This window comes from Nicotiana tabacum, chromosome 12 (assembly GCF_000715075.1).
Source record: "Nicotiana tabacum cultivar K326 chromosome 12, ASM71507v2, whole genome shotgun sequence".
In the NCBI taxonomy this organism is placed as follows: Eukaryota; Viridiplantae; Streptophyta; class Magnoliopsida; order Solanales; family Solanaceae; genus Nicotiana; species Nicotiana tabacum.
The window spans coordinates 29,640,077-29,652,478 of record NC_134091.1 but is presented as its reverse complement, the minus strand read 5'-3'; the positions used below and the strand labels follow the sequence as shown (position 1 = coordinate 29,652,478).

General features: G+C 33.4%; 1 protein-coding gene across 4 annotated transcripts; it reads left to right on the top strand.

The window, feature by feature from the left end:
• Positions 1 to 811: 811 nt before the first annotated feature.
• On the top strand, positions 812 to 7,871 carry LOC107790313 (uncharacterized). Of its 4 annotated transcripts, none has more exons than XM_075226283.1 (15): positions 812 to 937; positions 1,033 to 1,109; positions 1,391 to 1,512; positions 1,662 to 1,721; positions 1,947 to 2,066; positions 2,178 to 2,297; positions 2,546 to 2,687; positions 3,041 to 3,211; positions 3,385 to 3,540; positions 4,855 to 5,175; positions 6,542 to 6,683; positions 6,771 to 6,927; positions 7,005 to 7,121; positions 7,258 to 7,384; positions 7,461 to 7,871. In XM_075226283.1, exons 2-15 carry the CDS (start codon positions 1,065 to 1,067, stop codon positions 7,701 to 7,703), a joined length of 2,043 nt encoding a protein of 680 aa, XP_075082384.1. In that variant the 5' UTR covers positions 812 to 937; positions 1,033 to 1,064; the 3' UTR covers positions 7,704 to 7,871. The 4 variants fall into 4 exon arrangements, with proteins under 4 accessions (XP_075082384.1, XP_016467717.2, XP_075082383.1 ...); XM_016612231.2 differs by lacking the exon at positions 812 to 937 and having other exon boundaries at positions 944 to 1,109; positions 4,855 to 4,961; positions 5,085 to 5,175; positions 7,461 to 7,869; XM_075226282.1 differs by lacking the exon at positions 812 to 937 and having other exon boundaries at positions 944 to 1,109.
• The last annotated feature ends 4,531 nt before the right edge of the window (positions 7,872 to 12,402 follow it).

Here is a 12,402-nt window from a genome sequence, read left to right as displayed (position 1 = left end):
AAGTGATAAAGCTAACAACAAACAATTAATATGTTTACAAAACTTAAAAAATAGTATCTTTAGATGGAAACGATTAAATGACGGATAATAGAATGAAGATGGAGTTGGGGTTTTGTTCTGAAAAAGGTATTTTGCGAATTACAAATTTACAATATATAATACTATTAGGTTTAAAATAGTAAAAATATTATCAAATCAAAAGTATTACAAGATAAAAAGTCGTAAATTTTAGGGTGACCAACTTATGGCTTTTGGTTGATTTTGATTTATAAGCATTTTAACCTTCATATTATTCTTACCAAATAGATAAGTTACAAGGTGCGTATAAGTTGATTGACCAGTTTATAAGCTTATCCGGATAGTCTTAGTCGTCAAAATAGTTGTTTTACATGCTTCTCTAGAGTCGAACGAAAATAACATTTTCTTGGGATGGTTATTCTCATTTTGAGATGGACTTCAAAATTTACAAGTCTATCTATTTGGGATCGTATTAGACACGAACTCAAGAATATCCTTGGCAATTTGAAACATTTGAGGATGTAACTGACACTATCCAATATTCTGAGAATTAAGCTACGATCTAGTTTTCCCTTACTGAGTACTAGAAACAAAGCTTTAAGCATGTCCATTGGGAAAGTAAATTAACTACTATTCTGAAATTCCCACTATTGTTATTGTCCCACATATTAATCATGATTTCATGATCAATTGCGCTTGCGACATACTTCACCTTAGCGACTCTTATACGCTAAAAATATGTGTAAATTATTACTGTACCAAACCAATGCTGACGAGTAAGCTAAGTGATTTACAATCTGTTAAATTCAAATTGCTTTCTTTTTCTTCTTTTCCTTTTTAACATTTCAAGGAAAGTACAGATCAAAACATATGCATATTAATACATACCTTACATGCTTCTGCCAAACTGCAAGAAGAGGTCAATAATATCTCTTATTTTTTCTCTTTTTGTGTCGTACTTTCAAGACTTCCATTTATTGAAGAAGAAAGTGAAGATTATTTTTAGTTTTGCAGTAATTTAAGAAGACGTTGAATAAACAAGATCAATGACTGCTCCCGGAGTACAGCTGCACCTCCCCGATGATCACCATGTAATCAATAATTCATCACTATATCATTAATTAGCACGAAAGATGTTCTTTTTTCTCTGACTATGTGGCAGTGGAAGCGTACTATTTACAAGAAAAAAAGCATTTTCATTTACAAAAAAAGAAGGTTAACTTCACTAGTTTTCAAGTATAGGATCAAAGCCATTAAGTGAGTTTTTTCCTTAATCAATACATGGAGTGCAGCTTAAAAATATTGAAGATTCTTGTTGTTTTAATGAAGCATAGTTCAAGTTTACTAATAGGAAGTTAAAATTCTTCAACAGGTGGTGATGGATAATGGTATTCTCCAAGTGACATTATCAGTACCAGCTGGCATTGTAACCAGAATCAAATACAATGGCGTTGATAATTTGCTTGAGATTCTAAATGATGAAACAAACAGAGGGTAACTTCCATCAGCTAGCCATTTCTTTTTAAGCTTCATCAGAGGCAGCTTCTTATTTAAAAATTCCCCTTTTATCTTGAAATTAGATTAAGTTTATTCTCGTCGCGAAAGGAAAAGAATGTAACAATTGGTAATTATTTTCTCTCTAGATACTGGGACGTTGTCTGGAGTCCAGCAGGAACTACAGGGACTACAGGAACATTTGAAAGGTATATAATATACTCTATGGGTTCAAACTTAAAATTATGGGTTCAGACCTACTATTTGTTATAATGCGAAATATCCTAAAGGATAGTGTCCTTGACACGCCTTAAGTTTTGATAAATCCTATTATCCATAATCAAAAATATTCCCACAAAAAGTACTTTAAACAAAAACTGTTAGTAAAACCAAATTGTTTTGAGCAATAAGATTGTTTCTCCAATATAATGTAGGCTCATATGCACAACCTATAAGGTCATATTGGAAAGAGATGATCAAATAGAGCTTTCCTTCTCGAGGGAATGGGATGTGTCACTTCAGGACAAGCTTATTCCCCTGAACATAGACAAAAGGTTTTGTTATGCTTTTTCCTTCCCTTTGTTAAATATTTATTGGTATTTTTTGAACCTAGAAAAGAGAAAAGACATTATACTTGATGACTAACCAGAAGTATGAATGTTCAGGTTTATAATGCTTAAAGGTTCTTCAGGTTTCTATTCTTATGCAATTTATGAACATTTAGAGGGATGGCCTGGTTTCAACCTTGATGAGACTAGGATTGCATTCAAGCTCAGAAAAGACAAGTAATACTCACTTTCTCTTCATCCATCTAATTTTGATCCAGTTGTCGGAGTTTTAAATCTATCTGCTAACGTTTTCTCAATGTTGCATATCCTTTTATAGTTCTCGTACTTACAAATTGATACGTATAATAGAAATGATTAATTGTTTGTACATATGAAAGACACATTGTCAGTGTCTTATCTCTAGCTTCATTGACAACAATTAAGAAGGATGTTTTATTGTCTAATATATCTTGAACGTCGACCAGGTTTCATTACATGGCAATGGCAGATAACAGGCAGAGATACATGCCCTTACCTGATGACAGGTTACCAGATAGAGGACAACCACTTGCTTATCCTGAAGCAGTCCTGCTTGTCAATCCCGTGGAGCCTGAGTTCAAAGGCGAGGTACCTACTTTCTTCTGCCATTTGTTCAGATATAACACAATTAAGTGTAACTAAAAGTATGCTCTCTACAACAGCGTAAGCTTTTAGATAGGATGATTACATGGTGTCAGAGCATACATGGTCATGAATTCATATCTCAATCTCACCACCACCCAAAAAAAAGGCATAAATATTCAGCTCCTCGTGAGGAAGGGGTGTTGAACTATGATATAATTAAGTAATTAAAAGTGTGCTCTCGGTTAAGCTTGTTACTCTACTGGCTGCTGAAGAGGCAATACTGCTCTATTTATCAATTTTTTCTTGTGGTTCATAATTAGGGTAATTAAGGAGTCTTGATTGATTAATGCTATCAGGTGGATGACAAGTATCAGTACTCATGTGAGGATAAAGATCTCAAGGTCCATGGCTGGATTTGTATGGATCCACCACTAGGGTTCTGGATTATCATTCCCAGTGACGAATTTCGATCCGGGGGACCCCTTAAACAAAACCTCACTTCTCATGTTGGTCCAACTGCTCTTTCTGTAAGTAATCACAAGCCTTAACACATTCTTATTCCTGTTCATTTGTATTGTTTCTTAGGCCCATAAATTAGCTAAAATAACCAAGTATTTCAATTTTGATCAGACTATGGTCACAAAACACGCATCGCTTTTTTCTTCTTTTCATGATTATCACCCAAGATGTTATTCTGCAGATGTTTCTCAGTGCCCACTATGCAGGAGAGGATTTGGTTGCAAAGTTTGGAGAAGGAGAGCCATGGAAAAAAGTCTTTGGACCAGTTTTTATATATCTTAATTATGTCAATGAAGGGGAGGATCCCCTTATTCTCTGGGAGGATGCCAAAGAACAGGTATAATTAAGAAAGTTCTATGTACTAACACTGCCAAAGATACCAGGTCACATAAGGAGTAATTACAGATAACCTTGTTTAATAAGCATCCACTTAAATTTGCAATGATTTTTCAAGCCGATAAATATACATACGACTTTCTCATTTTAACACTTATACTTTACAAAACAATTACTAATAAGTGTCTTTGACCGTTGACCGTATGTGAAGGCAATACTGACATGGCCAAGAATATATTAATACTAATATAATGTTAAAAAAAGAATAAATAAATAAAAAAGCAAACCCAAACTCTTCTTCAGTTCTTCACAGCCCTTCCGCCCCCTTCTCCTCCCATTACTTTTTGTTTCTTATCCTTATAGTTTTCACGTCCCCCATCTTCCCTCTCAATTTTTCTTCTTTATTTTTTTTCATTATTGTTCTCTATTTAAAACGAATTTAGGGTTTTTTCTTCTTCTACTGAGTATAAGATTTTAAAGAGAAGGAAAAAAGATATAGAAGATAACCCGCAAATCACCGGAAAAGTTGCCGGAAAAAAAAGAATTGACTTTCTGAGATTCGAAATTGGGTTAAATCGGTAGTAAGGAATTTGATTTTCCTATTATTGGTTCAGATTCTTCGAACCAATCAATTAGGCTCCAACCATTTAAAGTGAAAAATGTCTCTCCGATAAAGTGATGGTTTCTTTGTGAAGCTGGGGAAGATGGAAAATGAATTTCTGTTGTCGGATGGGTGGAGTTTGATTTGATATGAAAGTGATGGATTTTGGAAATCTCTTAGAAATGGCTTTAAGAAAAATAATGAAAGGAAAATAAAGTTGATATTTTGAAGAAGAAATATGGCACTTGAGGAACGCTTTTTTGGTGATTAGTCGGTGAAATGATAGTGAAGTTGGTCTTAACCTATGAAGAAGAAAGAAAAAGGAAAAAATAAATTTTATAAATTAAAAAGACTGAGACCCACAAATTATACGTGTCAAATAACCACAAGCTAAACATATGACATGTTATTCACGTCATGGCGATTGTATAACACGCTCAATCGGAGGTGCTTATTAATAACTATTTTGTGAAGTATAAGTATCAAAATGGGAAACCCGTAAGTTTGTTTACCGGTTTGAAAAATCAGTACAAGTTTAGGTAGCTGGGAGGCCATTTTGCCTAAATTATAATGATGGTCAAACAATTGTATATAACTTTAATCCTTAAGAAAACTAGTTTTATGGTACAACGAAGCGATCTTCACTGCTATCTTTGTGATTGTCCTTATTGATGATATAACTAGACTATTTAACACTCTGAATGCAAAAAGCAGATGCTGGTAGAAGTTCAAAGCTGGCCTTACAGTTTTCCAGCATCTGAGGATTTTCCATCATCATCGCAACGCGGTAATATTAGTGGAAGATTGTTAGTCCAAGACAGGTATTATTTGCTTATTTGCTTACCGTTACCACATTTTCCTTTTTCTTTTGGAGGTAGGTGGTGGACTTGGAAGAACAATTATTCTACGGTCAATGGCTCTACTTATATTATTTTGGTACTTAGGTACTTCAAAGATGATAAGATATCTGCTTCTGGTGCATATGTTGGCTTAGCTCCACCAGGGGAAGTCGGTTCTTGGCAAAGAGAATGCAAGGTGATTCAGGGGGGACAAAAAAGCTCAATCACTCGAAAACTACTTATATTTTTGGGAAAATGGCCAAGTATATTATTCATATATACCTTTCGCTATACTATCGGGTCACATATATCCTTACCGTTAGCCAAACTTTTTAAAAATACTATCCACCTAACGGAAAGCCACCAAATTAAAAAGATATCTATTTTTTTAAAACTCATTAATAACTCATTAAATCCTTTTTATTTACTGCACTTCTTCCTTACAGATTAATCATTTCCTTCATAGTCATTTGTGGAACTTAAGACGTGAAAGACATAAAAATACCGACAATCATATATTCATTAATATATTGAGTCATGATTCTTTTAATATCCTTATTGTATGTTTATTATATTCTACCTTTTCAATTTTTTTCTTCTTCTAGATCTCTTTATTTTTTCCCACCATGCAGAATTTTGCCGAGTATTCACCATGATGTTTTCCACCATGACGTGAATGTTTATATCATCTTACTAGGTTGACAATTATGAAGTCTTAAGGTAGCTACCGAGGTATTTCTTCCCCCAACAATGATCCTTTGTTGATGAGTATTCACGCACCATATTTTCTTATTCTTCTTTAAGCATTTGAGCAACGAGTAATTATCGTCAAATCACGCCTTGAGAATCAAAGTTAGATTTCAAGCTATGGGATGTGATACTTATAATTCTTAGTAATAACTGAACTTATAAGGAACAAAAATTAGAAAATAATTGGAGGAGATTCAATTTAATATCAAGCTAGAGTCTACGAAAATCATCAACAATGAAAGAAAGTACACCAACAAGTTGGAAAGTAACTTAACAACCTAAGTACACTAACTTCATGCATTAACCAAATACAAATATTGATAAAATATATATCAGTTGTTACCGACATACAAACTAACTATCAAGTATGCATTGCATTAGACAAAGGGATGCCATATTATAACCACAAAAAATACAACCAAACGTGATAACATGACATGCTAACGCCACCATGAACAACTAAAAACCAAAAATATAAATTCTTACTAATTCTACTTCCACCATTATTCTCGATCTCTCTCTAAATAAATAAAATGTGTTAAGACGTCTCAGAAATCTAGGTTCCGTATTTTTATATGATAGGTTTAACAGGTTATGGGTTAATGAATTTTTTTTTAAAATGATTATTTTATTAATCTGGTGGATTCCGTTAGAGGAGGGTATTTTTAAAAAGTTTTGTTAACGGTAATGGTAGATATGTCCCGATAGTATAACGGAGGGTAGATGTAAACAATATACCAAAGTAAAGGGGTATATTTGGCCCTTTTCCCTATATTTTTTCAACAATTTGAATACTAGTTAATGTTGATCAGGACTATCAATTCTGGATAAAAGCAGATGAGGAAGGCTATTATATAATCAGTGATATACGAGCAGGCAACTATAACTTGTATGCATTTGTCCCTGGATTTATTGGAGATTACAAAAGTGATATTACAGTTACAATTACCTCGGGTATTAAATTCTCTATTTGGCAAGTAAACCATTAGTTTCAAGCTTTTCAAGATCGTTACGAGCTAAAAATAACATGTTATAAATCAGGTTGCAGCATTGAGATAGATGATCTTGTCTTTGAACCCCCAAGAAATGGACCTACACTTTGGGAAATTGGCATTCCTGATCGTTCTGCTCGAGAGTTTTATATTCCTGATCCTGATCCAAAATATATCAACAAACTCTTTGTTAATCATCCTGATAAGTTAGACTTTCTCCTTCTTCATTGATATTTAATTTTTATCTTTTTATTTTGCTGCTCATTATCATCATCTTCCTTAGGTTTAGACAGTACGGGCTATGGGAGAGATACAGTGACTTGTATCCAAACGGTGATATAGTTTTTACTGTTGGAGAGAGTGACTACAAAAAAGATTGGTTCTTTGCTCAAGTCACTAGGTAATGAAAGTACTAAATCAGCACTATGTTTGCATCTGGATTTATTTGTAGACTTTAGGGAGGATCTTATAATTGATATCTTCATTAAATTTGAATGTGAGTTTTCTTCCTTTTTTCGGACTTTTGGGTATGTTAGGAAAAGGGATGAGAAGACATATATAGGAACAACATGGCAAATAAAGTTCAAACTTGACAGTGTTAAACAAAAGGAAATCTATACACTAAGAGTGGCACTTGCATCTGCAGCTCAAGCTGAATTACAGGTATAGCACAGTTTTTCCATCAGTTTTAGATATTTTCGAGTCAACGATAAAGGAAATCATAAAATGTAACTTGCAGGTTCGCCTTAATGATTCAAGCACGAATACTCCTCTATTCTCAAGTGGAGTGATAGGGAAGGATAACGCGATAGCAAGGCATGGAATTCATGGTCTCCATTGGCTGTTCAATGTGAATTTGCAGGGTAATATACTTGTTGAAGGGGAAAATACCATATATTTGACCCAAGCAAATGCAACTAGTCCTTTTCAAGGGATCATGTATGATTATATCCGTTTAGAAGGACCTCCTTCCCATGACTAAGGCAAATTGTTCTGAAAAGAATAAGAATTCTTTTTGTAGATATTCTTTTACTTCATTATGTTGAAAATATATAATTGTTCCGAAAGAATTTAAGTTTTATACATTGACAGAAGACCGAATTCTCTTTGGCATTGCCAACCCAAATGCTGGCACGTTGTATGTTTTTTCTGTTTTTCCAAAGGTTCCCCTCCAGGGGTATATATATTGAATAAGTCAAAAGGAATAAAGAGGAGTGCATCAACCTAACCTCTTCTTCTCATAGCTAAAATGGACAAGCCATCCCTACAGATTGACTTAAATAAAAAGGAAACATACAGCAGAGGAGGGTTTCTCCTATTACAATTAAAACCATACTATACCATGATAACTAATAAGTATTGTATCTCGTAAACGTAAAAAAAATTAATATTTAGGAAAATAATTATAAAAAATATTATGGACTATTATATAATAAAGACATAACAAAAGTTAATAAATAAATACTTTTAAATAAAAAAATTATTTAAAATTTACTATCATAGCAGTCTTAGGGGATAACATGCAATAATTTTTATTTTAATTATGACATAAAATACACTCAACTTAATGATTTATGATTAAGAAAAAAATAATTTTGAATAGTCAACGATTTATTAAGAAAATTTGAGGATTTACAATGTTAGTTACACACAATTGCATAAGGTTCTATTAGGCGAGCCCAATATGCTGGGCATTCGGCGTGTCCGAGGCGTAAGCTCCGTCGGGCGAGACGTAAGTCTCACGGAACTAAGCCCCACACATAAGCCCAGGGGCGTTTCACGAGTGCTCCGTCCCGGGGCGAGTCCCAATTCTGCCTTTTAAAACAGAGGTTCGTTGTCAGAGCTTTGCTCCGGAGTTATTCTCATCTTTTCCCCCAAAGACTTTCTTTCCTTCTCCAAAATTCTATATTTTGCTTTGTCTTCTTCAGCTTTCATTTTTAGAATTTCCATCAGCAATCATCTCTCTGTTCTAATATTCTGATTTCCGATGCCGAACACAACATAATCAGGAAAAAAATATCACAAGCAAAAGATTTTGGCAAACACAATCGAGTAATATATTCTCTTTATATCTGTTTATATATTATTTTTGATCGATGAGACAATGACTGAATTGTTATTTTCATTAAAAAGTTAGAATTGTTATATTCGAATTGATAAAGTACTTTACCTTTTATGACTTTAAGTTAGTTTGAGCCTTTTCTTTTGTTTCTGTTTGTTTACTTTTAAATATTTTGGTTATATATCGTTTGTATTTCTTGGTTCAACTCTTGCTGCTTTTACATTATTATTCTTCATTGTCCATTTCTTTGCATTTTGAAATTGAGTTCCATGGATCTTGCAAATTTTAAGCGGCATGTCTAATTTCCATATTATAAGTTATGGTATTTTATTCTTAAGTTCTTGTTCGGTTATAATAGTGCATCGTTCCATTGTCAAGAAACGAATCGATATGTCATATGTATTGGCATTAGTAGATCCAAAATAAAGAGGTAAAGTTATAGCAATTTAGCAACTTTGAAGTCTATGATAAGGTTTACAGAGCACCATGTCTGATTTTTGAGTCCCGGACTTATATTGAAATTCATATATAAATATTAGAAATTCTTTGCATTTTTAACCTTTACTGATCGTGGTCAATGATGCTAATTATCTGTAAGAGCTAATGCCAAATACTTTTACTGTTTCATCTGAAATTTTCAATTTAGGATGACCAACCCTAGCCTGATTCTTTCTGAAGTTTTGTGATTTTGGCTTCATTTTCTTACCTTTGTGGTAGAAGAATTATGATTTTAAAAGTATATTTTATAATTAGAATATTACATCTTCTATACAATGTAAATGATTTCATTTGACATTATTGTAAGAAGGAATATATACAATACATATGAATATATATAGATAAAGTATCTAAGTTATATTTAGTTTATGGCAACAACTGTCTAAGTCATTTCTCATATATTTGATTGAACCGTTAGAATGGTTGGGAAGCATAACATAGTCTTTGATTGCTATGAAGATAACCGGCTAAGCTTGGCTTCAACAAATTTAGTCATTACAATTTGTATTTTGGTCAAATTGTATTACGGCATACCTATCTAACCAAATGTAGTTGTTACATTTCGAGTTGAGCCCATAGATCTAATCATTTTGGGTTTAGTACATCACGTAGGCCGATCAATTAGGCTAACAATTTATCAATTTAAGCTTGTATTTTTCCCTTCAAATTTCGTTTTAATTGTTACAAATATATTTTTTTAATAATATATGCCATTTAAAAAAATATAATATACTATATATACATCTTAAGATATATATATATATATATATATATATATATATATATATATATATATATATATATAAGTGGACGTTTAGTGTGAAACTGAATTACCTAAAGAACCTTCAAAAGCTAAATGATCATTTTACCCGTAAGTTAAATACTACTCCTACAATATTATTATGCCTGAAAGTAAATGTACCTTTTAATAAGTATTAAGTTTGTAGGGGATCTTTTAAGAACTTATCATGATGCCATATCTTTAATCCTTTTATTTTTCGAATTTAAACCTTCTGAGTTTCATACGTGTATCAACGTAAAATATGGATGAGTCATTAATTTCCTAATTTGCTGCACTAAATACTATAAAGTAACAAATTTCAGCCAAATATTTACATTATTGACAGTTAAAAGTGGGAAGATCCTAAGCCTAAACTTAAATTAGATAAATGCCTACCAAAAACTGAGTGACTATCTTGGCCTTCCAAAAAAAATAAAAATAAAGCCTTATGTTAAAATTATTCTCAACAATACTGAATCGAGTAAATGGGGATGATTGTTTTTTCTGCCAAAAGTCATTGCACGTTGTCAAGTAGAAATACTTAACAAATTGTCACGACCCAAAAATTACGTCTGTCGTGAAGACGCCTATCTCAATACTAGGCAAGTCGATAAAATCAATAACCCGTAATTTTTTTTAAATACTGAAAATATAATAATTAAGTTTAACAGGAAATCCTACAAATACTGGAAATAAATACACTCCCAAAATTCGGTGTCACTGAGTACATGAGCATCTATATATCACTATTCTGAAAAACACAGTCTATAATAGTCTGAGACCAAATACAGTAAACAAAAGATAGAGAAGGAGAGAAAAGGTCTGCGAAACACGGCAGCTACCTTGGAATCTCCGGAAAATCAACTATGCGAAGGAATCAACAGCCACTGTATCCGAGAACACTGAATATGCACACGAAGTGCAGGGTGTAGTATGAGTACAACCAATTCAGTAAGTAACAATACTAAATAAAGAACTGAAGATAGTGACGAACTTCACAGCTAAGTCCAAATACAGTGATTTTCAACATAGAAAGGTAGGCATGCTTTCAAGTTCAACATTTAAAACTCCACAGTAATTTCATATCAATTTTCACTGAAATAGAAATAATGTCTTTCAAAAATTTCCAAAACAGTGATATATGATAACTGAAATGCAGCAATAATGAAATCAATGCATCCTCTCAGAGCAACAGTCACTCAGTCCTCTCATTCACTCCAACCTTACAATCACTCTTTCCTCCCAATCACTTAGCACTCGGCACTCGCACTCAGTAGGTACCTGCGCTCACTGAGGGTGTGTATAGACTCCGGAGAGGCTCTTTCAGCCCAAGCGCTATAACAAGCCAATCATGGCATATAACAATGAAACATGTTACGGCGTGCAGCCCGATCCCATAATATCCTCAAAATTAGGACCTCGGCCTCACTCAGTCATCAACCTCTCTAGTCTCTCTGGCTCTCATAAATCATGATAAGCAGCCCAAACAACAATGATATGATGCATCAATAATGAACAATAGAGACTCAGATGAAATGTGCAAGTAAAACTGTGACTGAGTGCAAAACATCAATTTAGCAGATAATTCAATAAGTACACAACCTCTGTGGGTCTCAACAGTGTCAACACAAGGTTTAAACATGATTTATAGATCAGTTTCACTAATACATGGAAAATGTACGGATATCAATAGATTATTCAACTACACAGTTTCATGGAATTGACCAAGTCATAATTTCTACGGTGCACGCCCACACGCCCGTCACCTAGTATGTGCGTCACCTCAATACCAATCACATAACACGTATTACGGGGTTTCATACCCTCAGCACTAAGATTAAGAACTATTACTTACCTCAAACCATGTAATTCTTTATTCTGCAATGCCTTTGCCTCGCGAATCGACCTCCAAAAGTCTCGAATCTAGCCACAAATAATTCGATTCGGTCAAAACAATTATAGGAATAAATTCCATATGAAAATACAAATTTTCCGATAAAAAACCAAAATTTCACCCAAATTTTGCCAGTGGGGCCCACGTCTTGGAACTCAACAAAAGTTATAAAATCCGAAAGCCTATTCGACCGCGAGTCTAACCATATAAATTTTACCAAATTCCGACATCAACTCGACCCTCAAATCTTCAAATTAAACCAAGAGGATTTTCTAAATTTTCAACTTAATTCACCAATTAAATATTAAAAACAACCATGGATTCGGGTAATTTGACCAATATTGAGTTAAGAATAATTACCCCGTTATTTTCCATGAAAATCTCCCAAAAATTGCCTCTTCCCGAGCTCTAATACGTCAAAAATGGAAAATGGGACTTCGTCCCAT